Source organism: Asterias rubens, chromosome 11 (assembly GCF_902459465.1).
Source record: "Asterias rubens chromosome 11, eAstRub1.3, whole genome shotgun sequence".
NCBI classification, from domain to species: domain Eukaryota; kingdom Metazoa; phylum Echinodermata; class Asteroidea; order Forcipulatida; family Asteriidae; genus Asterias; species Asterias rubens.
In genome coordinates this window covers 8,458,064-8,479,845 of record NC_047072.1, presented here as the reverse complement: position 1 = coordinate 8,479,845, position 21,782 = coordinate 8,458,064, and the positions used below count along the sequence as shown (strand labels likewise).

General features: G+C 39.6%; 2 protein-coding genes across 2 annotated transcripts in view; one reads left to right on the top strand and one right to left on the bottom strand.

The window, feature by feature from the left end:
- Positions 1-155: 155 nt before the first annotated feature.
- Positions 156-1,133, bottom strand: LOC117296668 (delta-type opioid receptor-like). Its single transcript, XM_033779697.1, has one exon. It carries the CDS (start codon positions 1,131-1,133, stop codon positions 156-158), a length of 978 nt encoding a protein of 325 aa, XP_033635588.1.
- Positions 1,134-5,292: 4,159 nt separating this feature from the next.
- Positions 5,293-21,782, top strand: part of LOC117296378 (protein MMS22-like) — a 57,130-nt gene continuing 40,640 nt past the window's right edge. The window contains exons 1-17 of the mRNA XM_033779257.1: positions 5,293-5,501; positions 6,348-6,429; positions 6,721-6,846; positions 8,008-8,066; positions 9,111-9,189; positions 9,649-9,820; positions 11,146-11,236; positions 11,896-11,993; positions 12,827-12,940; positions 13,402-13,596; positions 14,780-14,845; positions 16,553-16,675; positions 17,769-17,821; positions 19,006-19,065; positions 19,415-19,510; positions 20,741-20,852; positions 21,101-21,179. Coding sequence (XP_033635148.1) covers positions 5,384-5,501; positions 6,348-6,429; positions 6,721-6,846; positions 8,008-8,066; positions 9,111-9,189; positions 9,649-9,820; positions 11,146-11,236; positions 11,896-11,993; positions 12,827-12,940; positions 13,402-13,596; positions 14,780-14,845; positions 16,553-16,675; positions 17,769-17,821; positions 19,006-19,065; positions 19,415-19,510; positions 20,741-20,852; positions 21,101-21,179 — 1,723 coding nt within the window. The 5' untranslated portion in view covers positions 5,293-5,383. The remainder of the gene's footprint in view (positions 5,502-6,347; positions 6,430-6,720; positions 6,847-8,007; positions 8,067-9,110; positions 9,190-9,648; positions 9,821-11,145; positions 11,237-11,895; positions 11,994-12,826; positions 12,941-13,401; positions 13,597-14,779; positions 14,846-16,552; positions 16,676-17,768; positions 17,822-19,005; positions 19,066-19,414; positions 19,511-20,740; positions 20,853-21,100; positions 21,180-21,782) is intronic.

Genomic DNA, 21,782 nt, shown 5'->3' with positions numbered 1-21,782 from the left:
TTCTGTAACTAGGGTATATTATTATAGCTGAATAAGGATTTAACCATTGAAAATTAATCACGTGGTCGGCAAAACACCATCACTTGAATGATTAAATTAGACAATGTATCTTTATACTATAACTGTTTACGAATCTTTGGTCTACTAATAACGGTTCAAGATGGAGCCACGTGGGCTCTTTGTCGATAACAGCAGCAAGGAAAAACACGCTGCCGTACACCGCGCTGAAATTCTTTATACTTGAAGGCATACACGAAGGGGTTCACCACCGAGTTCACGCCAGCCAGTGTCGGCAGAAGTGCCCGCAAAACTATCTCCACGTCTGGTGACAGACGTACAAAGTTGACGATACAGAAGAGGATATGAACGGGGAACCAAATGCAGACGTAGAGGACCGAGACTGTCAGGAGAACTTTGACGACCCTTCTTCCCGCCATAAAGAGCTCTTCGGCGTGAGCGAGGTTGTTTTCCCGCCGATGGCTAACGGCGCTCGCTCTCAGGCTGATGAGAATTCGGATGTAACACCAAAATAACACCACGACCGGCAACATGAGACTCATGAAGCCGGCTACGAGAAGGGATGTGATCCCATTACGTGACACGGCCTTGTTGTGGCATTTCATTTCAAATGAGTTGTATGAGTTGAACACGAAGAGTGGGGTTTGAACGAGTGCTGCCATAAACCAAGTCAGGGAGACCATGACTGCGACCTTGTAGTGCGTGAAAAAACTTGGATACCGTAGAGGCCGCACGATGGCTACAAATCGTTCCACGGTCACGACGAGCATACTGTATATAGACAGGTCGGATGTGAACCACAGCACAGCCTGACCCTTGTAAACTTTACAAATGATCTCGTTTCTGAGGACACTCCCTCCCCCGGGGAAAATTTCTACGAAGTGTTTGTACTGGAAGATGAGTAGAGACATACAGACGAGAACGTCGGCCATGGCCATGTGTGCGATGAAGACGTTTGTGACGTTGTGCATGAATCTCGCCCGAGCTATCGTCACACAGACGAGAATGTTTCCCAGGAGACCGACGGTGCCGAGAATCATTTGTGTTATGAACGCCACATCTTCTACTCTGTGACCAAACTCGGTATAGTTTGTATCCAATGGAACAATCTTCATGGTGAATATTATGATCGTCCAATCTGCATAAGACAAAAAAATAATTTAAGAAACACTAACAAGATATTTAATGACCAGTAGGCCCTACTTACCCCCCCCCCCTCCCCCCCAAAAAAAAATTACTTTATAAAGCAACAATTCGAGTTTTTAATTATCCCACCAGAAACTTACCTGACAAAATCACTTGAATGGTAGGCCTACAAGTGCGGGTTAAGCAAATTTAGAGTGTTGTTGTATACATCCGCCCCATGTGCAGAGAGTGAGGAGTATTTATGAGTCAACCCTTGCAGAAGACGTAGGCATATAGGCCTACGTGTAGATTGATCATTAACGAAAAAAATACATCTTTAACCATTTAGCCACTGGACCGCCCAGCCACCTAAAGCGATACACTGTATTATGCGGTAGGAGGAAACCTCGCTATAGCTTTTGTTTGTAGAAAATAAGAAACATCAAAATAAAACTAGGTAGTTAATAGTATGCCTACGCATTGGTGAATCCATCTAGTTATTTATAGATCATTATTAATATGTCTCTTCACAGTTGACTTGACGAAGCTAATGATGATGAAATAATTTAGCCCTTACCCAACAAAACGCTTATTAGTAAACACAAAGGAAACTGTATTTATCATTCATGGTGATATTGTCGAAAACTTATGCCTTCGCAAATAATCAGCATTGAGCCAGATAACAGCCTTGAAAAGCTATTGTATCCATGTTATCATTACACAAGAATAATCGCCATAAATATTACCGTAGGGTTTTTTATTTGTTCCCCAATGAGGACTTGTACAAATATTACCGAAAGGGTCAAAAATTGTGCGTTTAGTTATAAATAATAAGCCTTGGCTATCTTTAAAAAATTTGAACTACGATTTCAGTAAAGTTACTGCAAGAATCTTGAAAAGAAAAACTAAATTATTTCGGCAAACTCGGGCGGTGCAGGGACTAGAGGGTTAAGCGAAGAGCACACCGAAGGGAAGTCACGAGGTGTTTGTACATCTATACGCAAGTTCCCTTTTATAGTTATATTATAAAATGTACCTCACACAGCGTTGTTCAAGACCCTTATTGATTATAGAGTTACTCTTTTAGTATCTCAAAGCCAACGTCTTCTCAATATTCATTAGAAAGGGCAAACATACTCAGAAAATGTACACGTCTAAATGTGTGATTGTGATTGAGTCTTTCCTCCTATATTATAGGAGGACAGACTCAATCACACAGGCTGAGAAGGTACAGTGACAGCTTGTAATGCAAAGGAACAAAACAACCATTTTAGATTAAAAAGAGGACCTGTCAGTAACATCCTGCACGTACCGCGATTTGTTTACTTTATGAACAATAATTGATTTGGTAAAAAGAGGCATTTTTGTTTCAAGACAACGAAGTGTTCATGAAATCCCCTGACTGCGCTTGCTTGTATGACTGTGTGTAGACCGTGTATTTTTGAAAATGAATTCTGGTAATGTGTAGCATCCCCAAATCAAGCAAACGCTTACAGGTGTGGCGGTTTCAGTCTTCCGCCGTGTTCAGTTTTCCGGATGACGTAGCCGGACATTTCAACACGTTGTTCGAACGTGTTTAGCTTTCCGGCGTGTTCAGTTTTCCGGGTGACGTAGCCAGACACAAATACCGCCGCGAGTACCCTGGCAAGTACTGTAGTTCAGTGAAATAAAACAAAATAACTAAACAAAAAAAATAAAATAAAATAAAAAACGGTAATAAATAAATTTAATAAACTAAACCAGAATAATAAAAAATTCTTCTGATTCTCTGACGCTCGTTCGGTATAAATACAGGATAATTTGCTTGGTCTTCACACCAAATTCTCTCATACGATCCACGCGTTCGCCGCTCGTTGTACTCGTGGACGCCGCCATGACAGCTACCGGAGAGTAACACGGATGACTCAATACGGCACTAAAAATGGACTACTTTCGCTTGCTGTGCGCAGGCATCGCATGACGTAATGTTACCGTATTTGGTCATTCGGAAAACTGAACACGGCGGAGAGTTGAAACCGCCACACTGGGGATCGCCACCATTTTCACACTTACTCTGTTCTTTTCCTACTATAAGTATCATTAGTGTATTTTTGTTTTAATGTAAATCATCATTATTTTTTTATAATACTTGTAATATTTTTGTGAATGAAAATACAAAATGTTGTTGAATTGAGACGACTGCATGGAGGCACAGGGGGGGAACATATCATTAGAGATTACACTGTATGTGTTGAAGGGATCTTTTACATCTCAAAACTTGTTCAGCTGTTTATGTTCGGAATGATACAAAACACAGTGCAAACCTTTCCAATTTTAACCACGGCATCTTAGTTCATGACATGAGTAAGTTGACTATGACCAATATTTTCCACAGTTTGATTTGTATACGAAAGGCTTACTAATTGCAAAGCAACACCTTGGATAGTTTTGGAAGTCCTTGGTCACTGCATGCATTGTTGGCATGTAGTGACCGAGTGGTTTGGTGCATGGACAAAAGTTATGTAATATACAGTATGCCTCAATGTCCCTTGCCTCACGCGTGTCGTTGAACAAGACACTTTATCACAAGTGCTTCCCTCCACCCAGGAGTACAAACTGGTACCGTCGGGACGCCGTAGAGAAACCAGGGATGTACTGGCATCCTGTCCAGGTAACATTTAAAAGAAGACATAATATTATTATTCTCCGCCGTTTTGCAAGTGAAAACGGATAGGTTTTACTTTCTAACTTCTAACAAAAAAACATGATAAATTTGAGGTGTAATGACTGCAATAACAAAAAATACAGACGCATGGTCATCTCTTAAAGGTTAACAGCAGAAACAGAAAAAAGACGTACAACACTGCTGATTAAATCAATCTAGAACAGTTTCTATGTAATGTATCATGTCGAGACAGATTATCGACATGAGCGTCTAGTTATAGCTCTCAGAATAAAGGTTTGTGGAGTGTTCGGCAAACAGTCAGTGACCATTGCTGTCAAATAGTGTAATATAAATGTCACGATGGAGATGGGTCCACTTTTGTTAATCTAATGCCATGTCACAAGACAGTAGGGTAGGCCTACAACATAATAGGGGTTGTAAATTACCCTAAATAATAAAAGACCCTTCCATGAAATTGCATTTTGTATCATGCTTGTGCACAGTGTATGTAGGCCTATGGGATGGATGGATGGGGGCTGATATAATGGTGACGCACACGCGTTTGGCATGCGTCTCCCTTTGTGCACAACTGGGCCCAATTTCATAGAGCTGCTTATAGCGGCCGGTTTTGTGCTTATTTTCCATTTCATAGCGCTGCTAACCGTGAAAAGCACATGAAAAGGCATGCTAACCGTCCGGTGCTTACCGCACGAAAATAAATGACGTCACAATGCAAATCCACGGTAAATACGCAATTTGGCCGCCCAAATTGTTCTGCTAACCTGTGAAATGCGCTAAGGCTTGAGCACATTTTTCTGCTACAGTAAGCACGTTAATTTGCTTACCGTTAAGCAGCGCTATGAAATTGGGCCCTGTATGCAGAGAACTGTCTAGCGGTAATAAATTAGCCTCTAAACTAGTAAGCAAGTAGAGGCCCCCTTTGCAACCACAAACCGCTGAGGATATACAACGAACGTGCACGCACGCGTGTGTGTGTAGCAAAAACATTAATAGTAGGGGCCTACACAAACAAACAAAAAAGTAGGCATAAAAACACTTTGAGGCCGTTTCCGCGAGACCTAGACTTCAGCTTGGCTGGATTGCTCGCGTCTATGGTCTGCTGCCTTTAGTCTTCAACACTGACACAACAAACACGGCCTACTACACACCCAGTAGGCTAATAAAAGTTAAAATCCGTAAGATTGAGGCAGCATTCGCTTTAAAATTATTGTCTGGTAACTTTGCTGAAGTTTTTTGTAGTGATTATGTAAAAAGAAAATAGAGTTTAATTATTTTGAACTACGTAAAATAATAAACTAATGACATCGTCATCGACGGCCCCGCCCGCCCCCGCATGCAGGTGTCAGTCAACTTCTATTGGTAAATAATAAACAGCGCCCTCTGTTGAGACGTCTAGGGATCAGACATCTATTGCTATGTTGTATAATGTACAGGGTCAGTCTGGTGACGTGAGTTGTTTTCTCCCTTGGGTGGGTGGCGTAAGGGGTGGCGCGCCATTTCAACAGTCAGACAGTGTGGTTGTCGAGCTTTTATTTAGGGTAGAGATTTCTCGAAGCTGAAAAGTGAAAGTGAATCATGGATCTTGAGTACTCTATAACACCCCCAATGTCTCCTTGTGGTGGGGATGACATTGAACTTGAGCAGCATGATGTTGACCATCAGCCGACATTGTCGCTGGAAAGATTCAGACAAGGTCAGTATGACATGATGACTATATTTATTTATCAAATTACTGTAGCCTATCTGGTTTCCGGATGGCGCCACCACTTTTTCAATGAATATGAAGTAATATTTTTATAGTATCTAATTTACCTCATTGAGATATCCCTTTTTGTAATAATGAGTGAAAAAGTGGTGGCGCCATACGGAAATTTATCCAGTATTTTTTCCAGTCTCTTGCCTTGTTTTGAAAAAATTACTTCTGTGTTAGTTGGTCTTGGAATTGGATGATCTGATGTGATGATCGTGATGACTGTTTGTATTGGAGTGAGAGCAGGTAAATTTGTGGTGCAAGTGGTAGTATTTTGAGTATCTTGATTCTTGCTTTGCCTTTGGTTCTTATAGTAGCCTCGGTGGGATGGGTTGGAGGATTGGGTTGCGAGATAATTACAATTGCGAGAAGGTACAACGGTTTGTTAGGGATCTTGCTCATTATTGACTTTTATTGACAGTGCAGTTTTATCACCATTCACTTGTTATTTTCTCTCTTTTTTTTCAGACAGTAGGCCTAAATTATTATAATTATTTACAACCATACATGTATCTCAGAATTGAGTTATTTTTTTCTCTACATCTTACAATATTTCTTAACAAAAGTTTTTTTTTTTCAGTTGAAACTTTGAGAGTAATTAGGTGGCGGGCCACTGCTAGAGTACTACCCTAGAGCCTAGAGGGTGCGGACGATTATCAAGTTGGGGCGGAACACAATGATTTTTCTAACTAAACATATATAGAAACCTCTTTTCCTGAAAAATAAAAAAGCAATCTAGATTAATTAACACAAACAGCATGAATGTTTATACTTATTTCTATATTTCAGACTCCACCCAGTGTCTGGCTTGTATTGAATGTTTCCGAAGTAACTTGAGAGACAAGTCATCTACTGCTTCAACATTGAACAGGTTAGATTCCCCTTATATTACCCCCTAAGTGGCCCACTTGCCCTCATGCAACCTCAATCCTCCAATTCCCTCCTCAGTCTCTCCTAATTTGCCGCTACTCAGGCCAAACCCGGCTGGAGACGTTGTGACCACGTTTTTTTTTTTTCAATCGTAGGCATTCATCTGTGCCATTTATGGCCATCCTTGACAGCTCGAACAACCTCTATATTACTTTACATATTCATTTTATTAACAAACTTTAATAAGTGGAAATCAGTGCTAAATGTCTTTCTTTCTTTTTCCCGTCTCTAGAGTTCATCTGGGCAAAGATCCATGTCCAGCCTTGTACCAAGATGGCACCTGCGAACTGTTTGGACACACCTATGTCACTGGAGTAGCATTACTTGATTCAACAGAGCACCTCTTTAATCTGGCAAAGTGAGTTTCAAAATGTTTCAAAATGTTCTTAAATGGTCCGTAAACACTTTGCACTGACTCTGAAAATTGTTGGCAATGAAACCTTATTTAGTAAGAAGTACAGCAGCTTTGGACAGGATAGTACATTTTGAGAAATTTCTCGCTTCGAAGTACTGCATGCACTTATTGAAAGAGATATTTCTTTTTATCATAATAATAATAATGATGATAATAATAAGACTTGTACTGCGCATATATATCCACCCTGCTGGGTGTTCAAGGCGCAGTAAAAAAAAAAAAAAACACAAAGAAAAACAGACACAACAAAATTAGTCATTGAAAACCTGTGACATAAGATAAGTTTTGAGAAGAGACTTGAATTTTGCGGTACAAAGACAAGATCGAAGATTAAGTGGTAGAGAGTTCCAGATGCATTGTGCGGCTGAAGAAAAAGACATGTCACCTCATGAGTGTCGAGACTTGGGTTCAATGAGGAGAAGCATAGAACTTGATCGAAGATTCCTTGATGGAGTGTTAACTTATCCCCCTAAGTATGAATCTTTGAAGCCTTACTGACAGTAATGCTTCGCAGATTGTGCTTTCCAAATTTTGGATTAATCTTACTGCATGGACATAATCGCTTCAGATTTTCAGCAATATCTCAAAAATGATACCACCTTTTGAAATGAAATGAAAGTGGGTTCCATGATGAAAGTGGGTTCTTCACCTCTAGGAGTGTGATGGGAACCTGCCAGGGCAGAGAGATGCGATACATTATTGCAGCACAGGCTGTATAATCCCTAGGGGACTAGATGGTTTAAGGGGATTGAAAACAGCTCAGTGACCGGGGAACCAGTGGAATTTAATCTTTATGAGGGAGGGCCATTTTCATTTTGCAATGGACAGGGGGGGGACACTTCCATTGAAAGATCTTTGGGGAACCTCTAAAAGGACACCAAGGCTGTGACCTTGGCATGAGAGGCCATGGCCTCTGTGTTGATCCAGGCATGCCGGGGTAATCGTGTCCATTGGCCATGAGCATCAAAATCAACATACTCTCATCATTGTTTTTGTCATGAAGTTGCAGAACGTTTCTTATCTCTCTCTAGTAGACGTAGACATTGTCCGTGGTCTCCTCCTCAAATTGTACCCTCAAAACCTTAAGTGATCCTCTTTTTACAGACACTACTTAACAAAGATACAGAGTCTACTCGGCCAGGGCAGCAACTGGTCACTCTTGGGTAAGTTAAGTGTTGTACATGGCAATAGAACAAAGTCTTTGCTCTATGTACAGACAATGCCTAATTACTTTAATGCCCAGTCCTACCTGGCTCACAAGCTCTTTTTAGTGAAATAAGGTATGGGATTTTGTATACTTTTATCTGAACAACTAGACTTTTTCATGTCTGCCTGGCCGAGAAAATCAGGTTATTTTATCCTCAGATGTGAAGAAATCATCATCTTTTGATCAATTTCTGTAGTTCTATTTCACAGAGCTGCTGAAGCTGAAAACCATTGCTAAGCAAATCTTTTGGTGCTGAAGCAGCTACATTAAATACGCACAAGAAAGCTGGCCCTGGCCAGATTGATGTTGAGGGTACCCTACACTGTAGGTTTCTGATTCTCAGTTTGGACTGTAATTGGTAGAAACAGTTAAACAGAAGTCACATGAAATGAGTGTAGATACTCTCACTTCACCCCAGAATGTCAATGCCACACTCAATGTAATTTTGGATGGGCAGGTTGGCATGATGGTATGTTTTACTTGTCTTCTATGACATCGGTCTGAATCCCACTGGGGCACTATGTGGATTGGGTTTTTGGTCCCCACCTAATTGCATTGTTTTCCCTGGAGTAATTATCTGGAGCTTTCCTCCACCATCTAAAACTAAAACTAGCTTTCTTGTCTTCTCCCCATTGGGTTACCCCCCACTTTCTTAAAACATAGCCCCACCCCTAAAATGGGTGAGATCCAAGATGGGTCCAAGTCTTAAAATGATCTTTAGGGTGTATATAACAACTGTAGGAAGTTTCATGCTTTTACCACAAAGTGCACAATTTGTCCACATATGGGCCTTAGCAGCTGGACTATATTGGCTAGCGCAGTGATTAAGTTTGCTTTTCTGAGAGTCCTTTGACTTCACAACCCGAATAAATGAAAAGGAATAAAAAAATAAAACAAGGAAATTGTACAGAATTCACTGGGCTTGTATAAATCAGCAAAAAGTTGGCATCAGTCAGGCTCATTATTGACAAGTTGGTTTTTATACCGTTTTATTTTCAAGATCCGATTGTGAGTGAAGCAAAGAGACTCCATAATCATGTGATGGGCTTCATGGAGTATGTTCAGGTGTTTGTGCACAGGTAATGATTACTCTAATTAAGTAGGATTTGAAACTTTGCGTGGTGGAAATGCGATGTAGACCTTATGCATTGACGTCATCCAGCCGCCATCTTAGAGTAAAAACGGTGACGAAACAATCGAGACGCACAGATTTGTTGGCACGGCGCACAGTATTGGCCAATGAACAACCTCCTTTTGACCTCTAGGTGAGGGTGCCCTATTGAAATGATGTCATGTGCATAAGGTCTATAGAAAGGTTTGCGGTAACACCATGTAATGATAATCGCTAAATAAGTGGTTCTGAACCAACGGTTCTTCTCAGAGCCACCCCAACTCATTTAGAGATTGTCATTACATGGTTTTGAAACGCTACGTGGCCTAACACACAGGATTTAAGGATTTTTCTTAAGTGTACAGGTCAATGGAGACACCATTTCTAAATTCTCGTTTAAATCCCTGATTCATTGTTTGTCTTGCAGATTCTTTAGTCCCCTGGAACCAAACCAGACCCCGTCCATCTTCACCCAGAGGATCACAGGCTTCCCAGCTCTGCTCTTGGCTAATCTCAGTACGCTGTCATTGTTTAATGGCAGAGTCAGCGAGTTGCACCCAGGGATCTTACAGCATAGTGCGGCTGCTGTGCCTAGACAGGTGAGGGACCGTCTTAGAAGCTTGATTGCTTGGAATTCCAATTGAGAATAGGGCCCAATTAATGGCAAAGTCAAAGAGATGCACCCAGGGATCTTCCATACAGCATAGTGCAACTGCTGTGTCTAGACAGGTGAGGGACCGTCTTAGAAGCTTGATTGCTTGGAATTCCAATTGAGAATAGGGTCCAATTAATGGCAAAGTCAGAGAGTTGCACCCAGGGACATTACAGCATAGTGCAACTGCTGTGCAGGTAAGGGACCATCCCAAATTACTGTTCGAAACGACGATACCACACCAGCTCTTCTCAGAGCCAACACTCCCACAAAAGAGGTTTACACATGGTTGTACTCCCAAGTTTACTAAGGGAATCAATGTGTGGTGAAGAGAATTATTTTAACTAGTGGTTTAATCCCTCCGAGGCCTGGTTCTTGATAATTTTACCGAGACGAAGTCGAAGTAAATTATCAAGAACCAGGCCTCAGCAGGTTTAAACCACTAGTTGAAAACTGATTCAACACACTTTGATTCCCATTCATAAATACCTTTTCGGTCAAAAAACATCAACACCTTTGGTCAAAAAGTAAAATAAATGCAAAAATCATATTGTTCAATGATTTCTTTCAACACAACACCCCTCCAGCTATGAAATGGTAAGGCCCTCCGCTGCCCTCGGGTAAACAACTCCTTATAAGGGAATGCTGCGCGCGTCGCGCGTATCGCGTGATGTGGCACAACTGTCCCGGCCATTGCTCTCGACCAATAGGAATGAAGAAACTGTCTTATAAGCACAGGTGCAAGCTCGGGTGTCACGCCCATGTTTCAACACTTTTTACTGGTCATAAACAAAGTTTTATACACACCCACGTGGCGCGCTCTCCACCAATAGGAATAGCGAAACTGTCTGAGGTATTTATGAATACTTATTTATAGTTTCTTCCTATTTATCCACACCATGCAAAGCATCAAACCATACCTGACCAGGTTACCAGTCGTAATTGGTACATGCTATTTTGCTTGGTAACCTTATTCTGGTAAGCATATTAATATTATATTTAGCTACTTTTTCTGGGCTGAGGCAACTTTATGAAATTGGACCCATGTCCTCTTTTTGCTTGAAATACCTAGATGTAGATGGCTTGCAGATTCCCATTTAGGTGTTCCACACGGGACGCTGTGAATGCATGTGCCCACCTGAGAAGCAACAGCTAATCTAGCTCTCCCAATTGAACAGTGGTTCATTCTCACCCAATTGGGAATTCATTCTGCATGCGAATGTCATATTGTATTGAACAAGTGTTCATGACATTATGTTTTGTTTAAAATAGGATTCTACTGGAAGTCTTTTGTATCATATCAACCTATGCATTCAGTGGAGCGTCGTCCAAGTGCTACATGTACTTCATAGTAAACTCAGAGGTAAGTAATTGTAGATTGCAGACCCATCTGGCAAGTGGGTTTGCCTGTAAATCAAGTAATGGAATTTCTTCACGTTAGGGCCCAATTTCATTGCTCTGCTTAATACCGTAACCAAGGAGTAGGCGCTTACGGGAGCAGAGAATTCTGTGCTTACGGTAAGCGTATAGCAGGGAATTTTGGCTTCTGCGCGTGCCTACTCCACGTTAATAGGCATTCTACGCTTACAAGGCTAGTGCAAAAATTTGCGGTAAGCAGAGCCTTGCAGGGTCCTGATGGTGTGTTAGGGTACATATGCAAAAGAAATTCTGGACTTACGGCGGAGGATTCATTTTGACCAGAACAACTGCGATTCACAGTGAGTGCCTACTCTAATTTTCTCAAACGACAGCATAAAATCCTTGTGCTAATTTTAAGAAACTTTGTTGTGTTTCCTTTGTAAGGTCAGGGTTTCATTGTTGCAACAATATTTTCAAAGAAAAGGGATTAATCAAAAAAATTCTGAAAAATAGTATTGCAGGGGGGCATATTTTCAGAATACCGACGTGAAGTTGTTAACTGCTGTCAAACTTTGCAGGCTTGATTTTTTATGTGCACTCACATGCCTACGCAATGTAATTTAGTTTGATACTTACTTTGTTTTGTTGTTGTTAATGATGTAGAAACACCAGGAGAACAAGAAGTTGTCACCACACTTAATGAGAAATCTCAGGCGCTCCTTCAAGATCTACTCTGCATAGCGACAGTCAAGTACAACAAGGTATCTTTTTAAAGACAGTGGACATTAATGGTAATTGTCAACGACTACTCTTCTCACTTAATGTATCTCACCATATGCATAAAATAACAAAGCTGTGAAAATTTGAGCTCAATCGGTCGTCGAATTTCAAGATAATAATGAAAGAAAAAAAACACCCTTGTCACACAAAGTTGTGTGCTTTCAGATGCTTGATTTCGAGACCTCAAATTCTAAATCTGAGGTCTCGAAATCAAATTTGTTGAAAATTACTTCTTTCTCAAAAACTACATTACTTCAGAGAGAGCCGTTTCTCACAATGTTTATACTATCAACCTCTCCCCCTTACTTGTAATCAAGTAAGGTTTTATGATAATAATTATTTTGAGTAATTACCAATAGTGTCCACTGCCTTTAATAAAGCACTTTAGGGTCGATGAAGTATGAAGCTTTTTGGCCATTTTATCAAATTATTGTGGGAAATGAATGCCAGCTTTTCATTTATTGTTTGTCCTACTTAGACCAGAGCGACTAGTGCTACTTGTGTTGAAGTTATACCTATTGATTGCAGCTACATGTATGTTCAGTTTCTTTTGGCAAAGTCGTAACGAATTGCGTCACGACTTTGACATAAGAAGTTGAAAAGGAGCAGTCGTAGTGAATTTTAAAAGAGTCGCTTACTGCAATGGCATCCATTGCAATGAATACTTAACATTTTGGCATGAACCTTAGCATCTTGCAATCCACAAGCTTTGGTTTTGAGAATGGCGATCCTTTAGTGCAGAATTTGGAAGTAAGCAGCGCCAACCATGAAACTGGGCTTTGTGAAAAAGTTTGATTTTTTTCCCCTTTTGCAGCTTGGTTTGCACGACCATCATCAGCATGGTCATTTCATTGATGGATGTCTGCGTGATCTCTGGATTGCATTCATACAGTTCCTGGATTACAGACATGTGCAATATTCAACAGATGTGAGTATGAACCATAGTAATGATTATGATTTGGTAGGCTTAGGTCAGAAACCCATGAGTCCGTCATGCAATGTGCTCAGTGCGCATTACAAGTCTTGTTATTTGTATTATTATTATTATTATTAGTGCTGAGTGGGCAAGCCTTCAAAAAGATATACCAAATAAGCAGTGCACATAATTATAATGATTTCGCAATTGGCAATTCTGATAGGTAGAATTATATGTGTTTTGAATGCCATGTATTTTAAGTTGTACGCATTACAGGCTGCACATTACACACAACACATGTCAAACACATTTATTTCAGTACTAATCATCACATGAACATGCAGTCTCTCAAAGACACAGGTACATTTGACATCACCAAGTCTATTGCAATATGATATTACGTGTCACTGCTCGGTTGGCAAATTTTGCAACAAAAATGTGTTTTTATAATATTTTTCGTTTTCCTACTTCAGTCATTCTGGTGCAATTTCCATGCGGCTGTCACACCCTTCTTGGATGCTTCCAGCGTCGGTACGACCCTTGACCCATATGAGGAGGGGTCACAACCTATGCCCAAAGACCCCATTGGACTGTGCTGGTGGTTGCTACATAATGTAGCACCTTTATATCAGTACAACATGGATGGCCAGCTGTCAAGCAGTAACCAGGTATGCAATCTAAGGACAAGAGAGGGCGCTGTTTAGAAAGGACCTAAAGCATTGGCTACGCTTAACAGGCATCTCAAAGCCCTTTGTTAACAGTAAAGTACATTGAGCTATGATTGGTGCATGTTAACTGCAATTAGCTGTTATTGTGAAATGTGCTATGATGAAATACACTATTTATAAGAACCAGTTATTATTATTAATCTGCACCCAACCATGCCAGAAAGGCTGAGGCTAACCCTTCTCATAGCAATAGTTGTACTGGGTTCTTTGGCTTTTGTTTTGTTTATTTTCCATATCGCAAGTGGAACCTTTTGCCCCTAGCAGAGTCTTTCTCAATTTAACCTTCACGGACAAAGACTTTTCCGGAGGTCAATATGACAGGCCACTAACTATTTTTGTGCATTTAATATAATATCATATTTTGAGTTTATATAGCGCTTTTTCACTCCCGAACGGGTGTCTCAAAGCGCTTCAAATTATTACCCCTGGTCAGTGGGCCTTAATTCACTCCTTAAACCATCTCAGCTCCCTGAGGAGTATACAGCCTCGTGCAACAAATGCACTACTCGACTAAATCAATCACAAGAACCATCTCTGCCCTCACAGGTCCCCATTTGCTCCTGGGTGGAGAGAAGCAATAACAGTTAAGTGTCTTGCTCAGGGACACAAGTGTCACAACCGGGATTCGAACCCACACCCACATTTATACCAAAGGTCCTTTAGGTTGGTATGCAGCAGCTAATATTCATTTTCATTACATGAATTAGATACATGGAGTGGATTACACAAAGACTTAAGAGCAGTCTTTTCTAGAGTAAGGACAAGTTAGAACTAGCCTTAAGTTTGTAACTACTTTTTTTTAAATGAGTCCTACACTGGTCCTAGGACTCTTTGTGAAATCACAGGGGTGGATTTCACAAAGGTAGTCCTAACTTAGGACTAGTCCTAGGCAATGCTAAGAGATAGGACTGGTCCTAAGTTAGGACCAGTAACTCATCCTAACTTAGGACTGGTCCTATCTCTTAGCATTGCCATAACTTTGTGAAATCAACCACTGGTCCCTTTAGCCAGCGCTGTGATTTAAAAAAGGGTCTATAATGTGTAAAAATAAGGCAGCCCCAGTCATTATTAATTGATTGTTTTTTATGAATCATGTTCGATAATTTTGTATGTTCTTCGACAGGGAAAACCCATCAGAAGTTATTGGCTTCTGGTTGAAGACCTGCTTAAAATAATGTTTGCACCTAATGTAAGTAAATTCACTTGGGCACAAAGTACCAGTTGTTATTTATAATATTATGGAAATAGAGTGCCAAAAAGAAATGGTACTTGAATAACACTTGTGTGTGTGTTCATGTATTTATGATGATGAATGTTGATTATTACTTGATATAATTATAGTAAGTTTTACTTTCAAGCAAACTTGAATCCTCTATTCTGATTGGTTGATCCACAGCAGGAAGAGTATTATATAAACTTTTATATAACACCCGAGCAGATCCTTGCCATTTGATTGGAGGATTGTCCGTCACGTGATAGCAAATAAAAGTGCCATTGCATGCTGAGTCACTCACCGTGCTTCTTCGTTCCATCCGAAAAGTACCATTGCACGCTGCCAGCGTGCATAAGTACTTTTCGGATGGAACGAAAAAGCTGAGTAAACACATATCACTGCGTGCGCGTGTCTTTGGTAACGCAGCAGTGTTACTGCAAGGTAGTAAAATTACTTAACATTCGGCTTCTACAATTAAAAATTGAAGGCCTACGTTTTGTTTGTTTTGAAAGTTGTATCTTTTAATCAAAATGACAAAGATCTACTTGGATGTTATATAAAACAAATAATGAATGTTTTTCATTCGTGCAATGGTGCGAAATGTTCATTCGTTGAAAGCTGGAATGTTCCATTCAACTCGGCTCCGCCTCGTTGAATAGAACATTCCATCTTTCAACTCATGAACATATTCGCACCATTGCACTCATAAACATTCATTATGTGTATAATATTTAATGGCCCATTTCAAACCCTAATCCATAGGCTTTATTTTAAGGTCAGGGCCCAATTTCATAGAGCTGCTTAAAGGCATTGGACACTATTGGTAATTACTCAAAATTGTTATTAGAATAAATTACTATATAAACCTTAGTTGGTAACGAGTAATGGAGAGCTGTTGGTAGTATAAAACATTGTTAGAAACGTCTCCCTCTGAAGTTACGTAGTTTTCGAGAAAGAAGTAATTTTCCACAAATTTTCCACAAATTTGATTTTGAGACCTCAGAATTTGATTTTGAGATCTCAAAATCAAGCATCTGAAAGCACACAAACTTTGTGTGACGAGGGTGTTTTTTCTTTCATTATTATCTTGCAACTTCAACAACCAATTGACACAGGTTTGTTATTTAATGCACATGTTGAGTTACACCAAGTGAGAAGACTGGTGTTTGACATTTACAAATAGTGTCCAGTGTCTTTGAGCGCAAAAAGATGCTAAGCACAATAAAATCATGTGTACCAGAGTATGTTACCAGCCAAAACGCGTATCCTGCCAATTTATTGCTTAGCAGGAATTTGTTACGCAAGTTAACAAGGTTTCTCTGGCTTAAAAGCAGCTTCGTGAAATTGGGTCGAGATGACAAACAACTTAGCACAGCAATCTCAATGTTCTATTTCTGTAATCCATACATAAAAGAGCCTCAAAAGTCACTTTCAAAAAAATTAACTTACCATGCGCAGGCCTGTATGCTTCGTTTTTGTAAGGGCAAGGGCACCAAGGCATTTACTCTTTGGCAAAGGGCACCCTATGAGGAAATTGTAAATTTCTACTGGAGCATTTCAAGGGCACCAAGGCAATGGCAAGGGGCAACGTAGGCAATCGCCTTCGTCGCGTCCGTGAAGTATCAGGCCTGATGCGGATGAACGAACTAAAAATAAGAACCTTATTGTTTGATCTGTTTTCAGGGTACCCTACCCGATGAAGGACATATGCAGAGCTTTCTGAAGTCTAGCCTGGTTTTGTCTCATTTGTGGGAGCCCAAAGGATCTGTGCTGACCCTGCTGTGGGGACACTTCTACAAACGTCTGGTAATAATGTTAATTATTCGCAGTTCTGAAATAAGAGATGCCATTTTTCCGGATTGACACGGATTTCCAGTTAAAAGAAAAAAAAGAAGAAAACTTCCACAAAAACCACATTCGCCCCTCGCCCCTGATAAGTCAACATTATTTTAAGGAAAAAAAGGAACATGTTGCCTTGGATCGCTCGAGTTGGTCTTTGAAAAGCGTTCCGTAACCGTTTGATATAAAATCGATATGGTTAGAAAGATGTTGTAAAAGTAGAATACAATGATCTACACAAATATGCCTCGAAATTGCGTGGTTTTCTTTTTACATGTACCTTGTCGACTAACACGGTCGGCCATTTATGGGAGTAAAATTAGTGGTTCCCATAAATGGCCGACCGTAATAGTTCGTGACGTAAAAGGAAAACTGTGATACTTGTGTGGATAATTATATTCTACTTTTAAAACGTCTTTCCAACCATGCATTTCATAACAAACGGTTTCAAACGCTTTTTATAGACCAACTCGTCCGATCCAAGGCAACGTGTGCCTTTAATAGTAATAAAATATAATAAAAATATTGACGATAACAATAGCTGTTCCGACTACCATGTCGGAACAGCTAATAATAAGAAAACAAAATTAACATATCAACAATTACAATAGCTGTTCTTCTCAGAACAGCTAATTTGAGTCAAGGATTGATGGCATTGTAAGTGGCTAAATTGCTGTAAAGGTTGTAACGTTAGTCACTCGGCACCACGTAAAGTTACCTGGGCTCATCTTCATGAGCTGCTCTAAGCACACAAATTAGCTAAGCACAACAAAATTATGCTTACCCGTATATAGTTACCAGCTTAACTACCCTGTCGCATGTACAATTTGTGACTGGTATCCTGCCTGCTCATTACTGCTTAGCAGACAAAAAGCAAGATTTTCTGCTTATAAGCAGCTCTATGAAATTTGGCCTCAACACGCTTTGTGCTATTATTAAGTTAACCTTTATATTTGTTATCCAATACTTTAAACAGCAAGCCCTTTTTAAGTGGTTAATTTTGGAATGACCTGATTGTAAATATAATTATAAATCTTTTTTGAATTTCCTGTCTTTGCAGAATAGCAAATTGGTGATTCCAGGCCAAGGTTTGGGGAATTTTGCTACAATATGGTAGGTTTATTATTACTCATGGAATGAAAACATTCAATTTGGTTGCCATGGGCAAAGTTACAATTCATTTACCCAGTTTCCCTTGTGGTTTACTACTTTATAATTTATTTAATAATTAGTCCGAAAAATATATGGTTATTTTATGGGTGTATTTGTAGTTAATGTGATGAGTAGGGTAGATGGCTTGAGCTTTTGATCCAAACAAGACCTTCAGAGGCATTATAAACAAGTACAAACAATTACATAAAGGCCTATCCATTTATAGAACAAAAAGAGGGAAAGGAACATTACAGAATGGGCCATATTTTTGACCGCGTGAGGGCGCTCTCAATCACTTCCGGGGGTATATTCATTCATACCCAAAACAGTTATTAAAGATTGGAACACATAACCACCACAGACATCTAATCCATCACGGACAATAAGACTTTTAAAGGAGCCGTTATAATCCACCTCTAAAACAAATTGAAACTACGGCGCAACACTAGTGACAGAACGCCTATTAATCTGTGCAGGGCGAATCGCGTATACCCCCGGAAGTGATAAAAGTACTATTTATAGCGCCCTCGCGCGGTCAAAAATAAGGCGCATTGGTTTTGCTTGCAAAAAAGTTGCTGGCAGTGTAAGCACTTTATGTAATCCAACATATATATATACTGACAAACATATAGAAGTTTGAGATCGATCAGCCATCTGGGTCATGAGAGAATAGTGAAAACCGATTACAAATTTTGCATTGCATCGATGGCAAAACAAAAAAGAAATAAAACGCTCCTAGAGCGATAACCTCAAACGCGAAAGCAGAATATTTGTTTCTCATCAAATACGAAATTTCAGACAGAAATATTTCAAGGGATGTTTTCTACTATCATCATCATTAGACCGTGTAAGTTTTATGTAAATCTGTGATCTTCACAATTTTTGTTTCTTACCAATTCTGTATCGTTCCTTTAGGGGAAGGGATCTTGAAAAAGCGGGAAAATTATAGCAAATCAAAGTTTCTGTTTTAGAAACAATTGGTGGCTATGAACCAAAGGGAGTAAAAGTGGTGAGGACAAAGGGTGGTCAGTATGAAAAGGTGGATTACTGGACAATAAAAGTGGTAATTGTGGGGAAACATTAACGGGTAGGATTAGAGAGCATAGATAGTGTATTTATGATTATATATGTTGTTTTTTTTACAGCAAATCAGCAAGTTCTTGGTATGACCAATGTAAGCAGAGAGTGTCTGACCACACTGGAAGGTGGGTTGGTTTAGTTTTTCAGACTTGTCCAGAAAGGAAGAAACTTTTTAAAACTCTTGAAGGTATTAACTGTTATTACAAATCTGTCTTAAAACTTGTTAATGTCTTTCTTTTGCCATAAAAGGGTGCACAACGCAGTGAGATTGAAAACAAAATGTTGACAGATTTGCATATAAATTACAATGCTACATTTGCACATTAAAATTAATGGTTAATTTTTTTTAGAAAAAAAATTGTCTGAAATGTTCACCTCACTGTGAAGCATGACGTTTTCTCTGTAAGGATCTTTTAAAATTATTAATCTGTGTAATTTTTAGTGTTACATTGTGTTTTGTTGCATAATCTGCAGCCGTCATCAAGAAAACAGTTCACAACTGTTTCTGCGCATTCTAGCAACGCATCTGAAACAGATGAAGGATGCAGGATGGCGACAGCTCCAAGGAAGGTACATATGGGGAAATTTAGTTGTAGAATTTGAAAAGACACTTTTAAAAACTAATTGTGCAAATCTTGGGTGTATCCAAAGTTCCGGGACCAAGTTGGTCCTTAACTTAACATGGTGTGCGCATCCATTTCTTCAAATACTTTAGTTTTAAGGAATGCGTTGTCTTGGATCAGTCGAGTTGGTCTTTGAAAAGAAATTGACCGTGTGATATGAAATGAATTTGTTTAGATAGATAATTAAAAAGTAGAATATAATGATCCGCACAAAAATGCCTCGAAATTGCACGGATTTCCTTTAACATCACGAAGAAACACGGTCGGCCATTTTGTGGAACCAAAATTTGACTACATAAAATGGCAGACAGTGTTAGTTCGCAACGTAAAAGAAAAAACGGGCAATTTTGAGTGATACTTGTGTGGATCATTGTATTCTACTTTTAAAACATCTTTCTAACCATGCATTTGATAATAAACGGTTTCAAACACTCTTCAAAGACCAACTCGACCGAACCAAGGCAATGTGTTCCTTTAACATAGTGTATGGCTTACTAGACATAATATATCAGATTGCAGAAAACTAAAAATTTAGTCGTGAAATATTGATATCAAAGTGAAATAAGTTTGTGTACAGAAGATGAATTATTAAATGTGGAAGGAAAACCCCATTTGAGGCACTGCTCTAGTCCACAGAAGTGAAATAGTGATAGAAACCACTCGGCTAGTAATGTCACAATAGAATATGGGGATGTTGACTTTCATCATGATCTTAACATGAAATGTCGACCATTTCTAAATTAATGGCCGAGGCTGCCCATGGCAAACACGCTCGTATTCGTGAAGTCCTACAAGCCTGAGTGTTTTGAGAAAATTTTGAGGACATTGATTCACCATTCATCTTTGAAACTCTTGATAACTTAGAGCAAGTTCGTGTGCGCAAATTTAGTCCACCACAGACTAGCAACGCACATGCGCAGTGACGTACTCACCCGAACGACTCGTTTGGTAGTCTAGTCAACCTTCCACCTTTTCGCTAAAGTGTCACTGGTTCCCCTCTGCGCTTAACACATGTTAGAATGGAACATGCTGTTGGGACCAGTGAAGAAACCATGGGCTCGAGGCTGGTTCCAAATGGTCGACCAGCCTGGGTTTCGAGTCAAAATAGTCAACCTTTAGTTAACCATTGTGCACACTCAAACTTGCTCTTCATGCACACTGTGCCATTTTGTTACAGATTTTACTCCAAGTTCCACGGAAGGAGTATGAAAGAACTGGATGAAACCGGTTTAAACCGCTTCCTGAACTTGTTCATGACCCTTGCCCTCGTTACTGATCTCTCTGCTGTGGTATGTACCGTTAAATGTTCCGGTGTTATCAAATAGTATTAAAAGAAGTATAGTTTCGGAATATTGCTGGCAAAACTTTGAACAATGCATTCAAATCAATTATTCAAATCATATTTATTTCAGATTTTTGTGCATTTTCAGTCTGTTAGTAATTATTGCAATATCACCATGCTTAAAAACAGGGCTATTAAAACGTTCTGCAAGCAGGGACAAAAATGTAAGAACTTTCTTTTTGCTTTTTCTGACAGTCTGGTCGCATGTTGGACTTTCTTGATCTACTTCCAACAGACACCTTGTCCAACGGCAAAGTCCGACTCATATGGAGAGGTGAGCACAAAAACTGTTATTTCTCAGGTTTTTTTATTGCAGTTTTTTTTTAATGAGTGTGGGTGGAACATGTTTCTATTTTGCTTCACCTCATGAAGTGGAATAGTCCAGATTTCATCTGGTTATATTCAGGTAATATATTGCCCTCCTAGAAATTGTCCCACTAGAAATTTTTGTTCTGGCTTGCAAAACCTTCACACACCTTTTTCTGCCACCACCAAAGCATATATGGGAAAAGGGTTTTCCCGTTGCATCTCCTGAACTCGGGATTTCACTCCCAGACAATACAGAAGAAATCTTTTTCTAGAACAGTTTAAGTTTTTTTAAAGACACTGGACACTATTGGTAATTGTCAAAGACTAGGCTTCACATTTGGTGTATCTCAACATATTCATAAAATAACAAACCTGTGAAAATTTGAGCTTAATCACTTGTCGAAGTTGCGAGATGTTAATGAAAGAAAAAACACCCTTGTAGTTGCACTATGGTCACACGAAGTTGTGTGCTTTCAGATGCTTGGTTTGGAGACCTCAAATTCTAAATCTGAGGTCTCGAAATCAAATTTGTGGAAAACTACTTCTTTCTCGAAAACTATGTCACTTC

Excerpts from the sequence above, each read along its gene's own strand:
- LOC117296668 (XM_033779697.1), bottom strand. The coding sequence starts at position 1,133 with ATGAAGATTGTTCCATTGGATACAAACTATACCGAGTTTGGTCACAGA.